Raw genomic sequence first — 15,997 nt, forward strand, 5'->3', positions numbered from 1 at the left:
ATGACCTATTGTATTTGTAATCTAAGCGTATCCCCCAAACTTGAAGAGATCTTCTACAAGATCTCACTGTCAACTACCACTAGCAAAAGTAGGAAAATGTGGAAGAGCAGAGTCTTTTACTAACTTCCTTTTAATAAGCAGTGTGTTTTGTTTTGCTGCGGAGAAGATCCAGTGAGTCAAATCACCGAGAGTGCCTGCTTGTTATTTAGAGCTTGCTGCTGTAACAGAATGGCTGTTAGAAACGTGTTTCCTGGAAACTGGCACACATGAGACTGCTTTCACGTTTTGTTGCCTTCTCTGTTTAGGATGAACCTTCTCAAAAACCCACCTCTCTCATATCCATCAGACAGCTTGCTTTCCATGACCTAATCTTCTTTTTTCTCTTGCCATTGATCCGGATTTCAACTCAGCTCTTGTCAGGCATAGCTAGCGTTCTCACATAATACTAATGCCACTTTTGGAGAGAGCTAAAAAAAAAGCTACTACTTTGCCTGTCTGCCTTGCTTGCTTTCCTTTCTTCCTTCCATTCACCCATCCACAAACGCACTTCTAGTTTTACAGACGAAACCCAATCTTGGAGCGGATAGACTATAAAATCACTGAAAAGGAACTACGAACCTGAATTTTTAGAAGTCAGGCCTGCGATTTGGGCCTGGGGAGCATTACTGGCATTGAACTTGTTGCCTGCATTTCCTATCTGTTCAGTGGAGACAGATGGACGACTCTAGCAGGAGATGCAGAACACCTGGTAGGTAATAGTTGAACAACTTCTATGGAGGCTTAAGCCAGCATTCACCTTTTGCATGTACTCTTTGTCACAGAAGCCACAAGTGCAGCCTATAAAGTGTGTCCTAGCTATTCCTTCTGTAGATAAGCCAGAGCTAAAGGCAGGGTTAATTACATTGCCTTAAACCATAGAAATTCTCTTACTCTTTTCAGTAACGTCTCCGTTTTGTTGGGCTGTTGAGCACCACGCACAGCCGCTCTCACACTGACGCTCTGGGAGGTAGTGGTGGAGCCGCGCAGTGGGCGCCCCGGGCAGCCACACGAGCGTCTGCACAGGGCAGGCGTTTGCCTCTCTAACCCATGCGGCAACTTGATGAGGGGGGTCGAATCTGCATCACTATTAGCCAGAAAATTTGCATATATCCCTCATTATCTCTTTTTCTAATTGTGACAAATCCTCTTTAAATTAGCTTTAAAATGCCACTGCCTTATACATTCCCTGTTCCTGTTTTGTCTCATGGGATGATGATGTTTCTCCAGTGCCAGGAATTACTATTTAATAACCTGGCTATTTAACTAAGATTAACGTGAAGGCTTGTAAGGATCATGTGTACGTTAATATTATGATAGACAGATCCCTTTCCAGAAACATCATGAAATTTGCAGAGGACTACTGTGTCAACAGCAGCAGCAGAATCACAGAGAGTAATCTTTTCTGATGCTGCTTGTAGGGAAGATGTCTTGGCTTAAATATGTTTTGTAATTTAAGAAAAGGATTATAAGTCCAAGCAGCAGCAGTACCAAGCAATTAATGAAATTACTCTTTTGGGATGGCTCAGCATACAATCTTAAATATGTTGAAAATTAGCCACGACCCCTTAAGGACTCTACTTGGAACAAAAGCCAGATTTAAATGCTGAACTTAATATAATAATGTGGAATAAATCCTGAGACTGCTGGCCCACAAGTTCCCACAACTCTTTCTCTTTTTTTTTTTTAATTATTTAAAGTTAGCATTTCACCTGGTGCACCTGTTTCTTTATCTCTTTATTACATTTAGTTTAATATTTTATTCCTCCTAATATTGTTTCCAACATAACACGTTTAAATATCATAGTCTTCCTGAGTGATGGAAGATAAAACAAAAGTGGGCTGCATGTAGTAAAAAAATCCAGTTCAAAGCAGCCAGGCACAGGCTGGTATTGCTCCAAGCAGCAGCAGCCCATGTCACCAGCTGATACACTTGCAGAGAAAGAAGGCATGCTTGCTGGGTATCTCGGAGGAGGGCTGTTCTGCAGCATCATTTCAGCTATCTAGGGAACTGCCTGACTAGCATTTGGAGTGGGAGAATGGAGAAAAATCCAGTCACTTTTGTTCAACCAAATTAATAAACTGTCACTTGGAATTTGCTGTGCTTACTGAAATTTTGAAGCTATTCCTCAAGTAGCTACAGGAGGATTTAACAAACAGATCTGGATGAAGCTGTGCTGGTGCCCAAGAATTTTGCCGTCCTTAGAGCACTTCTGCCTCTCAGCAGTCAGGGCTTTCTGCTTGTGAATCCATGAAGATGCCCTGTGACAACCATACAAAACTCTCCCAGATACCCTTAAAGAAGGATGCTTCTTAGAAAAGAGATGGATTTCTTTGTATCCTTTCCTTTTTTCTATTTGGTTTGTAATGTCCTCACTACAATAGACTGGGCGCTTTCCAGTGCTTCGTTAAAGTGAATCTCTGTATTTTAATAGCATCTGTCAGACATGGTTTATTCCCTCTTCCTTTCATCCTGCCTCTGGGGAGAACTGTGTGAGGCATGAAGTGCTCTGTTTTAGTTTTGTAGGATGCCTGTAGTTTTTGTTTGTTTTTGACCCACTCCTCTGTATTTTGTGAGGAAAAGAGCAAGTCAAAGAAGCCTCGTTGTTTGTGATGTGGAAAGTGGAAAGGTCTGTGGTAATCATTTACTTTCAGTACTTTGCTTTGCAGCCTCAGACCAATAGCCAAAAAAGCTCTGCCTTCTGCACCAAAGAGTTAAAATTGCTCTGCATCAGAGAAGGATTTGAGTTAGGAGGACAAATGCAAACAGGTGAAATTCTCAGCTCAAGAAGCTTAAAGTACTTTGCAAGTCATAATATCATCTTGCAGCAGTAAATGTTCTTATGCCTACTAGAAAAAAGAGCAAAGCTGGGAGTTTTGACCCAACATTAAAATGAAATATTCGATCACTACTGCCCAGTTTAACATTGAACCATTTCTTGGAGACCATGGTTAACATTCAATGTGACGTAAGTGCCACTGAGTCTAATCTGTATGAAACTTAAAGACATAGCTTTATGTCTCCATATATTTGCCCTTTATCTGAATGGAAAATGAAGCTGAAGAAGTGTATATAAGTCATTTTCATTTCTAATGTCCTCACCAGATCACGTTAACTAAAGATGAAAAAGCCCTCCCAGATTACTGGGCCTCTATAGGTGTGGGATGTAGTTCCCACAATATTTTTGTGAATGCTGTAGTGAACAGCATTGTTCTGCAGGATGGTTTCCCTAATGGATTCTATTTACAAGAATAAAATCAGAAATAGGTGTGGAACGGCAATTCTCAGTTGTTCTTGAACTTCAGGACCTTTCGTAATGTGTGACTGTCTACCTATAATGGGAAGAAGCTTAACTCGTCCTTCCTACTCACATGAGAATTGAGACAGGAAACTGTAGGCACATCAGTGGAATCACAGCATCAAGAATCCAATTTCAGATAGAGAATTTAACACTGTCTAGACTGCTGTTTTTCACTTTACTAGCAGAATTTTGTTTGTTTCAAATACCACTGACGAAGAACTTTGGTTAGGTTATCTGTAAAAGAAACTGGAGTCAAAGGAAAGACAGAGAAGTTCATTTGCTCAATATCTGATGCTCATCCATACTCCACGATGCAAAAGCCCTTCCAAAACAGATCAAGCAGCAGTTGTATTTCTTAATGGCTTAATTTACCAGTTACAGCAATTTATTTTTGACTTGTGTAATGCTAAGTATTGATTTTATGCACCTAAGGTTATAGCATTTCCATTTGACAAAGCTGATGAGTATTTGTCTGCACACAAAAACCAAATATTGCTGTCGCAGGCCAAGAGAGAAAATATGAACTGCACTCTCATCAAAGAAGGAGGCTGCAATTCTCTTTCTTTGGCTACACCCAACATTGCAGCCCTGTGTTTAAGAAATACCATGTCTTGCCAGGGAAGACAGCAGGACTTGGACTTTAAGGAAGTCATATGCTTTCTTTAAGGAGGGTCATTGCAAGCTATGGTAGCTTTTGCCACAATGGAAAAAAAAACATGCCAGACCATATTAGTATCCTTATTGTTATCTATCTTTCCTGGATTAATTTAGGTCTGTGACAGGTTCAGGTAATTTTCTCTGTTCCTAAGAATCTCTCAAATCCTATGAAGGCTACAGAAGTGAACCACTGGTGTGGGTGGTGGGTTTTGTGCTTCACTATATAAACTAGGGTGAAATTATCTTGCAGTATTTCAGACTATGACCTTTCAAGTAGACAGTCCCCATGATTTTTAATCAATGCTCCCTCTGCTTGATTTAGAAGCCCATTCAGAACGTAAAAAGGCCAGTTCTTTGAGGCAACTCATTATTCCACTGTGCTGCTCCATCCTGATAGATAACAAATCTGACCTTTGCTGCAGACACAGGTTGTTGTGGGGAGTAAAAGTTCACTTTGAGTGACACCATGAATGCTAACGCTCCTGTAGACAAGGACAGCATGGGGGCAGAATGTGCAATCAATGGTCCGTCTTGGGCTGCTTACTGAAAACCTGTATGAGAAAATGTGTGATTTTCCTATTTCAATAGACAGGATTGAGCCCTTGAGTCTCAGGTCTCAGTTTAGTGTCCTGGGAAAATCAATAAGCCCAGAAAAAAAAAATCACAAGTTACTTCATTTTTGTTCAGTGAAGTGGGGATTAGTTGAAAATAAAAAAAATACAGTGAGCTCCTACTTAGACCTAGGAATGTACTAGACACATTCTCAGTGCCAGTATGAAAACTGAGCTCTTGAAACTCTGGCTCCAGTCAAGGATGATGAGCACTCTAAAATTGACCCATAGCTACATGGTAGATTCAGCCCTAAAAAACAGCCCTAATGGGTTTATGAGGAGCGCACTAATTATGGCAGTGTTCAGTGGTTCCCTATTCAGAAGATTGATTCCAAGCATAAAAACTGATTCATAAGTCATCTGACTTGATATAATGACTTATTATTGTTTTCAGGAATTCTTTTCACAATCAGATAATGAAACAAAAGTTTGGATAATCCATTTTGCAAAGTTTCATTGATGAAACAACAGTATTATCCAATACCTATCAGAGTCCAGAATATACAAGCTCACCAAAAACGTTTATCTGTTCCCGATGCAGCTCTCTCCACTAAACCGATATATTTCTATTCCTTGCCTTCCAGTTAAAAAACAAACAAAAAAAATTAATGAAGCCTGCTCTAGTGAACTGTTGCCCATATATCCACTCGCCATTTACAAGAACTGACGTACCAAAGATGTGATCTCCAGCTGAAGCATGCACTGACCACCACCGTCCAAGGATGGCCGTGATGGTGCTGATGAGATTTGCATACCTCTTATTACTGCATTGCAAGCTTCTTCATTAATGAATGTTGACATCACCACAGCAGTTATCTAAAAACCTAATATGCAGTAATTCATCAAGAATAGTGAAAAGATCAGTAAGTTAAAGATTCTTCCTAGGAGAAAGTTCTTTGGCATTCTAGAAATAATTACTGGTTTTCAGTCTCTAAAGCTTGTGCTCTGTTATTTGATTGTCTTTGGCCTGCAATTCCACTTCAGATGACTTTTTTTCAATGACACTAAAGTCAACAGTCTCTGTCTTTTTATACCAGCTGAAAATCTGGTCAACTCATATTCACGTTAGTCCACCATTTAGGACTTTTTTTTTTTTTTAACTGAAAAATCAGTAGTTTTGTGAACAGCTGAAACAATGAAGTTTCGTTTCCTAGGGGTTTGTGCCTTGCAGTTTGGCTCTCGTTTGGCTAATGAGGCTGATGCTTATATTGCAGGGTTGCCTTGGCAAGACTTAAGGGGAATCAAAAAGCCAACAAACTGAAAAACAAATTATGTAAAAAAAAAAAACACTTCCTTAATGGCCACGAGACCCAGGATAGTTGTACTCTCTTAAATAGTGATGGGTTGCTCTGGTAACTAGAGTAAACCCGCTGCCTTCTCATTGGACAGATACAGAACTATTAACTTAGCCTCCTTCCAGAACAGCTTATTTCAGAGAAGTTCTTCTACTACTACAAACTTTTGTTGTGAACACTCCGTTTTCATCTGCTAACTTGGATACTGCTTTAAGGACAAGTTTCTCTGAAAACAAATGATGAGAAGGCAGCTATTCTGTGGAAATTTTAGCATTTAAAGTTCACTTGCTCATGGCCCTAAGTTGCTGTATGACTAGAGATGTTTCTCCCTAGCCAAGACGACCTGCAGACTGAAAGGCGGAATTTTCAGAAGTGCAAGAGAGATTTAGGAACTCAAATCCAATCAGTGCTCAATGGGCTTGTGCCTCTGATGTACACCTGAAAAAGCCAGCCCCACCTGCTACACTGGTAAAGTTGCAAGAACTCTTCTATTAGGCAAGATTTATATTAGTTTTGTAGGATAATGCCTTAGCACCCCTAAGGATTTCACTCTTAGTTCACCTGCTTTCTTTCCTTTCAGAGCTGTGTGCACGCAAGAACAACAGAATGAAACACAAACACTAGCACGTGGACCAAGCCTGGGAAGACCTGGCCTCCTGGGCACAGAAACATCAAAATCATTTCACTTTAGCTGGACCCAGGGAAAGCCTGCAACTTTCAGGTTCACTTCTAGATTCTGAAGAAGGCAATCCTCATCCTTTTCCTCATCCCAGGAAAATCTGATATTTCAAAAATTTCCAAATTGAATTAGTCCCAAATTGAAGTCCCAGCTCCAGTGAGTAAGTACGTACACAAAAAGGAACACCCCAACCAGAAAGACTAGTTTCAGACCAGTTAATAACTTGGGAAGGGAAAAAATGAGGACAATGTCCTTGCTTGGAATCGGGCAGAGTTTTACAGAAGATAATAAGATGCCACAAACACTTCATGTTTTGCTGAACTGATTCAGAAAAAAACATCTGTCTTTATTCAGGAAGTGTTCAATCTTTTTTTCATCTAGTTTCTCATTTACTTTCTACTTGGAGTATCAGCAACAATTACAAGTTCAATAAGCTAGGTTAAATAGCTGGCAAACATCCACTGGAGGGGGACAAATGAGCTGTGCTCTTAAGAAGGCCTCACCTTCCTTCGGAGTGGAAAAACTGCCTGGTACAAGCCCACAGTCTCCTAAGCGCCTGTTCTAAACTTGCTTGTTGCTTTTATGCAGGTACTAGCCTCAGGGCACTGTGGAACAACACACTGCAGTATTTGGTGCCACGGCAAAAAGTATATACAATAAATATTTCACTGGCCTGCTGTATGGGGAGAAGATTCAGAGAATTCTTATTAAAATCAGTTGGAGAAATATCTCTTGCGCACAAAGAACATGCGCTGAACTCACTACTCCAACCTCACTTGGCCTGCGCAGAGAGCAAAGATTCTGCCTTTGCCTGCCACTGCCCCGTGACACCGGAGCAGCAAAACAATCCAGTCGCTGCCACATTTGGGCCATTTCCAAACAAGACTCCAGGATGCTACGAGGCTTCTGTGCAGACAGGGTTTGGTTTAACGAAGCTAGAGTAGTAAAAACTTTTTGAGTAGCAGCTACTCCTATATTCTGGCCAATGTTCAACTCTTCCTTATCCGTCAAAGTGAAAAAATACAGTGTCTTCATTTCAAGATATTTTATTATATGAGCTATCTGGCAGCAATTGTATCAGCAGTCTTCTAAAGACAAAGTTAGCTGATAGCATTTTCATTAGTCACCTCATGCCTATGAATTGAAGCTGAAGCAGCTGAAGAAAAAAATTACTCTGTATTTATATGTAGTAATGATGCTACTAAAGACAATGTTGTATTTTATTATCTCTTGTTCCTCTAGGATTTTTGACAGATCAACTTTTTGCTACACAAGTGCCAGTCTAAGCAAGACTTTAACTAGAGGGACTCACTAGAAATTATTTTTAAAAACTAATGCCATCAGCACGAGTCAAGTAACAAATTGGCATATTTGCAACATTCCTTTCTTTGTAATAAATTCATTGCAACGAGACATTTTACTGCCTGGGTTGTCCTTACTTTTTTTCTGAAGCTGCACAGCGGCTAAAACATGAAGGCTGATTTGAGTGCCAGCATATGCCACCTAAGTCACTTGTTATGCTTTGCAATGACAGGAACAGCTTACAGCCTGATTACAAGAGGAATGCATTTTCCAGAAGACCCTTTGGGAAAGTGATACAGGATACTTCATAAGTTAACACCAATGAAAAACAGATTCACTCTTAGTGACAGGGTGCTTAGACCTGCTAAGAGGCCGCATAATCATTTGCTGCTTTCGCATAGTCAACATCAGAGGAATGGATATATTAGAATGAATGATTTAAGAGGTAAAATACCAGATTTGAAATATCTCATCTCCCTAGCTAGAACCACACACCAAATCTTGCTTGGGTTGAGTCTCATCCTTCTAAGCTATGCATGTTTCAAGCCTCCTTTATGTACTTAATAGAGCTGGTCAAACTTTGGAATTTTGTTTTGCAAAATGTTTCTAAACACATTTCAATCTACACTGAAACAAGGACATGAGAAAAACCCAAAAATGTCCTGGAAAGAAAAGAAAAACTGAAAAACATTGGCTATGGAAAAGTGCTATTTGGTATTTCATTCTGTAGTTTTGTCATCTTGCATATTTTTATATCATTTTATGCCAAGCCAGTAGCAGTGATTCATTATATGAAATTGGAATATTATAGATTCAATACAGAAGCATTCATCTTAGTGACAGGAAAGGATCCTTTAGGTCACTGAGCCACTTCCCTGCAACTGCAGGAAATCACATTAAAGATATTTAAGCCAGAAAGATCCACAGAAGCTTGTCTTCATTTAACTGTTTACCCTTGGAGTTACAAACCCCCAAAACCCTGATAACTCCATAATAAAATGAAAGCTGTCAGAGCTAAAGAAAACCTCAAAAGTTGATCTATACTGAAAATCTGTGCCCGAAAGCATCGACAGTGTGCTAGGTCCTGGCACTAACTTTGTGAGGTTTCATCAAACAAATATTCAGATCACAAGTGTCTGATGAGCTCAAAGCCCAAACTTACGGACAAGACATTAGTGTCCATGTGTGTTGTCTTCTCAGCAGGCTCATTTAAAAAAATAATAATTCCCTGGCAATCTTTCTCATCTAAGCTCCAGTGACCTCAGTGCCCTCCCTGCTGTTGTACAGCACACTATGAACTTGACAACGTTGCTTTGTGTCTCCATGAGCGACATTTCTTGGTGCAGCCTGCATATCACTTGAAGCACATGGGAATGAAAGATGCTCCCCAGAAATAACAGATGGCAACGTCACTGTTCTCACAGCAAGCCAAGGTATAAGAAAAACCTATTGGGTTGCAAAGGCTTATAATATAAATAACACCATTGTACCATTATTTTTATTCCTTTGATATTCTGGAAATGAATTGGCCATAGACATTTTACTGTATTTGATTGGAGTTCTATTAATCCACAGGAAAGTGCCATAATGTGTTTCAGGGAGCTTACTGAAGAGCCAGTATGGAGTATCTAAAGGCAGCTGCTAGACAGTACAAAAATCTAACTGCTTTGAGGCTACGCAGAGTTGAAGAAAAGCAGGTTTGTATTTACTACTGAATTGGAAAATGCACTAAGAAATCCTAAAAAATGAGATGCTACAAAACTATTCGGGATTATGAAAGAATTGGGAATGGAAAACGTTTTAGAAAGTATCAAGCATTCAATGAATTTGAGAAGATACCTATTCACAATTAACGTGCAAATGGAGAAATGGAAGACAGAGGAAAAAGAAGGAAAGTAAACTGCAGAACACTGACTAAGCAGGAGGAGCGATATCACTGCCACAACACACTTATGCTCTGCGGCTGGGGGTTCGATTAAAGTTTCCCTGTAACCTTCATTAAAAAAAAAGAAAAAGACCTTTTGGATGTCCACAATAAAGTTTAAATGTTTGATTTCCTGACAGCGGCGATCAGGAAGAGTCACACTATTTTAAACTAAATATCATCTCAACATCAAGAATTGCTTGGTGTCCTTCAGGAACAGCAGAAAGCCTATCAGAGGTGAGTCGCTTACCTGAAAATACCCTCACAGGCACTTTGAGCATCAATGGCACTTCACCAGTTTAGAAGACGTCCTTGTACAAAAGCTCATATCCAACTGTATTTGTACAAGTCTTTTCCCTTAACAGTGTTCTTCTGTGCTTTGACAACTGAAAAAAATAACCGAAATTGTAAAATTAACAAAGGGGGGCACTGACCTTGGTCTGTCGTCCCATCGACAATTTAACTGAATTACACATCCGCTTCCAAAAACTGTTTCTATACAAATGCCTAATAAAATGTAAAGAGAAGAATTATATTATACAGTCAACTTTCACAGAAATGCACATAAGGGTTAGTTCAATTAAAAATAAAGTATTTTTCATTCAAACCCTTTGGAATGCTTTGAAGCTTTGTACAGCTTTTTGCTGAGACCAAAAGAAAACTTCTGGTTTGGATGGACTCGGCCGACGTGAGTACTGTTTGTAGTGCCCTCCCTTGAAACAGGATGGGGCAAAAGTCCCTCTCTAAACTAAGTCTAAACTAATCTAAAGATGTGCGAGCGGCAACAGGGTAGGTGCAAACAGCTGGCAAGGTAGATCCAGAGTAACAAAAGTGTTTCAAAGGACTGCAAGGAACAGAAGATAGTTCTGTGTTATTCTGCTAATCCTGCTGGTTGCATTTTCTGAAATTAGGAGCCTACGCCAAAGCTGTGTGAGGCTGGGACCCCACACCCATCTCATGGGCACTCTTTGCAGTATTACCCTAAACTGATATTTGAGCTGAAAAGGCTGCAGAAACCATTCAGCGTTAAGAGAAAAAGGGAATATGCTGCAGCTGCATATGTGATCAGGAGTTACAGATATGTGACTGAAACTACCTCCCACGGTGCCTAGCATTAGCAGTTTTGAACTCAGGCCCTGAATTCACTCATAAGAGCATTCAGTGATCTGCCAGTGATGTCCCGTTTGTTTGCTGCATTCCTTACATATTTTCTGACACTAAAAAGAATTGTAAAGAGTAGATGTGCTTGTGAATACTTCAGCACCTAAATTCATCATATGTTGTGATTTTAGAAAATGCTATTTAACCACTCAGGGTCTGTTGGGTAACTAGAATTTCTAGCTGGCCAATAAACAGAGCTGAAGGACTATGTGATTTGTCTATGGACCCGGTCAGTCAGGGCAAAGATGTGAAGAGAAGCAGGAAATCCTGGTTTTGCCGGCAGGTGCTCCAAACCACCAGAAACTGCTTTTTCAGTTTGGAGGCTGTCAGCCAAACGCATGCTTAGAAGTACTTCTAAATATATCTGTTCTACCATCTCCTGGGTCTTAAGTTGCATCTTTCTATATGCAAAACTCTGAGAGGAAAAATGCATTTGAAAGTGTTATATAATTATGAAACAGGAATGTCTGATTAGCAGTGTAATTACATTGCATTTTGATACCTGTCAGCAGCAAATGGCATTCTCACAGGCCAGATCATAACATATATACTCTGAGCCCTAAAGCTCACACATTTCTCAACCGCCATTTGAAGGAAATAATGGAAATCCATGTTTTAATTTCTAGTCTTTTCACTGCCTGTTCTTAAAGCCATTATATATTTTGGGAATGAACAGCTGAATCCATCATTCTGTCTACAATTGACTCTCTAGGGGCATTTTACCTAAGCCTTGCTGCTTTTTCTCTTCTCCTACACAGACTGGCTATATTTTCCTTTTTTATTACCAGGTGGTATATTAACAATAAGGACATTAACTCATAAAAACATTAACTCATTGGGGGAAGAAATACAAAGAGAGAGCATCCAACTCCCCCATGTATTTTGACACTCCATTTAGTAAATTGTCTTACGTTTTAGGAGTGAGTAATCCTGGCTCTGCACAACTGCGAGGAAGGCAGAAGGCATCTGAAAGAAGAAAAAAACGTGGAACAGGCTGAAAACTGAGACATGTATCAAGTCCAACTGTTTCAAGAGATGTCAGAGCTGAGCGTTAAAGCGCAGGGCTTTACCTGGCTGCTGCAATGCGGAAGGCGCCATGCACCCTGCTGCTTTGTTACCCCCCGTCCAACGACGTGCAGGAGCAACAACGGTACCATCAACGGCGCTGGGCCAGCCCGTACCACGAAGCCCTGTCCCTGTGCATGGCACAATGCTCCTGGCACCTTTGCGCACATTGCTGCGTCCCTGGGCAAACCTTGGCGCTGCTCTGGCTTTCATTTCCCTCTAAGGGTAGCTCCTGCAGCAGGCAAGCCACCACTGTGCCTCGCTGGTAGTAGTAATAACTAAAAATCGTCCAGGTGGCTGCTACTCAAGTTTCTCCTACTCACTAAATTACATTTAAAGCTTTCACACGTTATCACTCTGCACCTGCTACTTTTTATCTTCTTTCTCACCCTTTATGCCAGGGCTCAAATCAGGCTGGTGTCATGGCTTGTTTAATTTGCTGTGAACTTTGCTCTGAACTGTACAGAGGTTTCTAGCACTACGTTTCACTTGGTCATCTTAGATGAAAGGCTGCAGAGGGGATGGGCACAAAACTCCCTCGCGGGGCACTGAAATCAGTGCATCACATGGCAGCTTAATCTGCGCTTCAGCTATTTGAAGGTTCACAACACGGTTTTCTCTTGCTGCCCTGTGCATGAAAAATACAGTTCTTGGTTGCATGGCAATTTGGGGGAGTTCATGCCTGCAATGAGAGATGTAACAGGCCCACAAAACCTCAGGGTTTCTACAGCTTCCCCTCCGACACCCTGTCCCAGGCTGAACTTGCATGAGCGAGTGCTGGTAACAGACAGCAAGCAGCTTTCAGATTCCCCCAGTATACATGCACTTGTAACTACACCTACGCGGCTGGCTTCCTCTTCAGGGAAAGGCAAGAGGCAGCTTTGGGCAGCGGCCGGGCAGATCGCAAGCAGACAGCAACTCCAGGCCACATCATGCCGTGGAGCACAGGAAAGCAAACGGTGTGAGGCTGCTTTGGGCACAAAACTCGGCCACACTTAAAGAGGCAGCCATCTAAAAGCAAACTGTTTATCAGAAAGTCGGTTAAGGAACCACGATGAGAAGAGACCGAGGGTGTGGATACACGTGGAGAGAGCTAGCTTCTTTGCACGTGTTGGCTGGCTGCAAGCCCTTTAGCTGCCGTAGCTCATCCGCTCACACAGACCAAGACCAGGTATATTAGCACCGAACCGCGACTGCGTTAATGCATCCGTGTGCATTTCCCGAAGGGATCTGGCTTGCACAGGAGCCAGAGGCTTTTGCATCCAACAGTGCAGAAAAGCCCCAAGAAATGTAAAACTAAAACCAAGATGTTACTAACTGGCAGTTTTTTAAACTAGAAAACAAAGAAAAGATTCAGTAGAATCTGATGGAAATTTTGATGTTTCCTCTCAAATCCCATGTTAGTATTAGCACTAAACAGATGTCCCACATTCCAAAGAAATGGCAGGTTTGGCACCTCTTCACAGTTAGCAAATTTAATTATGGCTTCAAATGCAATAATGGAGCAACCTTCCTCAGCTGTAATTGGATCTGCAATTGGCACAGGCTTTCCTTCCCTCACTGTGCCATATGGGCAACTGCAGAACAAGGTGCTGCATATGTTCTTGCTGAATTATACTGGGTCAAATCAGGGTCACATGAAATTATTACTGAAAGGAAGGGAGGGACAATCAAAGAGGAGAAGCGGGGATAAAATTGGTGTTTTCCTGCAACAGCAGCTTCTGTGACCAAACTCTGCTTGGGGTCCGATTGGATGTTAGCTCCAATAAAACAGCTACTTTAATCAGGAGTGCTCCCAGCCTGTCTGAAATAACAGCATGTTCCGGGCATAAGATCAGGAGAGGCAGAGGAGCTGGCATTGTCTGAACACAAGACAGTCCTGAGGTAGGGATGGAGAAAGGAAAATGACTGCTTAAATATACACCAATTCTGCAGGAAAAGGCTCCTCTTTTCCCCCTTCGCAGAACCAGTCAATTCCATTTCAGAAGATTTGGAAAACAGTGGAGAAAAAAATTTCTGTCAACATGCAGAGCAAGAAAAGGGGAGTAAAAAGAAAAATCTATTTCCTTGCATAAAATATCCACTTTAGGCAGGTCAGGTAGCAATATCTATGAGTGAGACTGCCAGACATTTTCCATTAGAAGCCTCTGTTTTCTGTTGTTAATAACTTTGCCAGACTGAAAACATTTGGGCTGAAATTTCCCTTGCTGAAGGTCTGTCTTCGGCTGAATTTGTCTGGAACGGTTCCATGTAGGCGCATTTATACCTAATTGGGATGGCCGATTCCAGTCCAGAGGAAGAAAAAGCAACCTGTAAAATAATTGCTCCAAAAACTCCATAGCTACAGCAATGATAAATAACATTAAAATATCGTGGCATCTTTCCTGCCAGAACAAGAGAAACTCGCTGTGTGCAAGGCGGTTGCCACCGATAAAATTATCTGATGCTAATGCCAAACTGCTTACCTCCAACCAGTGTCAGCAATATTCATACGGAGCGTTTTAACCCCATTTACTTTTAATTTAGTAATATTCTGACATAAGCGCTTTCTTTCTCTTGTTGAAACTAATGGGACTTTACCATTTAATTAATGGGGGCCCAAAAGCCTCTTATTGTACATTTCTTTACAACTGTGTCCCTCGGTGACATCTCTTAAGGCACTGTGAATTACAATCCATTCATGCTATTTACTACTTGAAAGCCTAGTTTTTAGCCCTGACATTGAAGAGAAGTCAATTATTCTTATCTTCTTTTTTCCATATTTTTTGCTTGATAATTTGAAATTATAATTATTATAGATTCAGAATAAAACACGAAATTACCCCTGATAGCACTGAGACCACAATCAACACAGGAGTCAAGCCACACTACACCGCACAGCAGTTATCTTTAAGAGTGGGCCAGTTGACTCTGCAATCAAATAATGTTGCCATGGTATCAGGTATGTCTAGGGAATAGCATAGTAACACTAATTACAGAAGGCACAACTGGAAGATAGTTAAGGGTGACTACTGCACCAGAATTTGTTTTCTCTATCAGAAAACAACAGAGCAGTTTATAAATATTAATAATGATTTGCAGCACCTAGAAGTAAGGAAGGCAACTGCACATTTCAGGGAAAAAATAATGAATTAAAAGAGCCATGACTTTTTATGGCAATATCTGTCCAGTGTTACACAGCAAGAATGACAGAGCCAACACACTGCAGTCCTTAATTCCCTTTGTATTAAAAAAGATCAGTGTTTCCTCTTTAAATTTCTTCTTCATTCCTAAGGAAAGCAGCAACCTTCCCATCACCAGGGACCCGGCCGCGACTCTTACGCAGGCTCACCCATTCAAGCCAAGCGGAGAAGAGGACAAAACCCCAGCAGTGTCACTAGGTGCTGTGGCCACCATCACCTGCGTGTTTCTAGTCGAACAACAGAAGAGCTCCGGAGCTGTGGATCACGAGGCGGGCGCTCGCAGAGGACTGGCACCCGTCAGTGGGGCGGTAGAGCCTCCCATCGCACACGAAGGTAACCCGGCATTGCAGCTGCGTCTGGTTTCCCATTTTAAAGAAAGCGCTTCTCACATTTTAGCCAGCTGGCTGGAAGGCTTCTGGAGGGAGGAGTGCATTTTTATCTCATAAGGGATGAGGCCTGGATTCATGCCCCCTCTTTCCCCACTTCACGTCTTCAAGGAAAGGAATGGGAGAAATTCAAGAATGACATATTCTCGGTTCACCTCGGGAGAAAAGAAATCAAAAAAGGAGAGCTGAAAACTGCATAGTTTTGAGCTGAAGCTCCTTTTAAGTGTGCACATTGGAAAACTCTTGCAGGCAGGTGTGTACAGGCTGCATGTTAATACCGTCCTTGAAGCTGCACGAACAGAATGCTTAAACCTCAGGAAGCAGGAATAGGAGCAAAAGTCAGGAAGATCTATTTCTTCATTACCATATCTAGATATATTATGCTCTAAAATAATCC

At 41.2% G+C, this 15,997-nt stretch overlaps 1 protein-coding gene and 1 long non-coding RNA gene across 6 annotated transcripts in view; one reads left to right on the forward strand and one right to left on the reverse strand.

Moving 5' to 3' along the window:
- Positions 1-15,427, reverse strand: part of TOM1L1 (target of myb1 like 1 membrane trafficking protein) — a 59,024-nt gene extending 43,597 nt beyond the window's left edge. The window contains exons 1-3 of one of the 2 annotated variants that reach the window (XM_009678901.2): positions 15,364-15,427; positions 11,879-11,933; positions 10,057-10,192 (exon numbers count right to left, since the gene is read on the reverse strand). In XM_009678901.2, the coding sequence (XP_009677196.1) occupies positions 10,057-10,087 (31 nt within the window). In that variant the 5' untranslated portion in view covers positions 10,088-10,192; positions 11,879-11,933; positions 15,364-15,427. Of the gene's footprint in view, positions 1-10,056; positions 10,193-11,878; positions 11,934-12,037; positions 12,151-15,363 lie in introns of those variants that run through there. The other variant, XM_068914012.1, reaches the window with a different exon arrangement.
- The window catches only part of LOC138061640 (uncharacterized), a 32,375-nt gene extending 16,940 nt beyond the window's left edge, over positions 1-15,435 (forward strand). Inside the window, exons 4-7 of one of the 4 annotated variants that reach the window (XR_011135556.1) lie at positions 5,191-5,469; positions 6,482-10,043; positions 11,886-12,117; positions 15,307-15,435. This is a non-coding gene — a long non-coding RNA (uncharacterized lncRNA). Of the gene's footprint in view, positions 1-5,190; positions 5,470-6,481; positions 10,411-11,885; positions 12,118-15,306 lie in introns of those variants that run through there. The other 3 variants (XR_011135554.1, XR_011135557.1, XR_011135555.1) reach the window with 3 other exon arrangements.
- The last annotated feature ends 562 nt before the right edge of the window (positions 15,436-15,997 follow it).

This window comes from Struthio camelus, chromosome 19 (assembly GCF_040807025.1).
Source record: "Struthio camelus isolate bStrCam1 chromosome 19, bStrCam1.hap1, whole genome shotgun sequence".
NCBI lineage: Eukaryota > Metazoa > Chordata > Aves > Struthioniformes > Struthionidae > Struthio > Struthio camelus.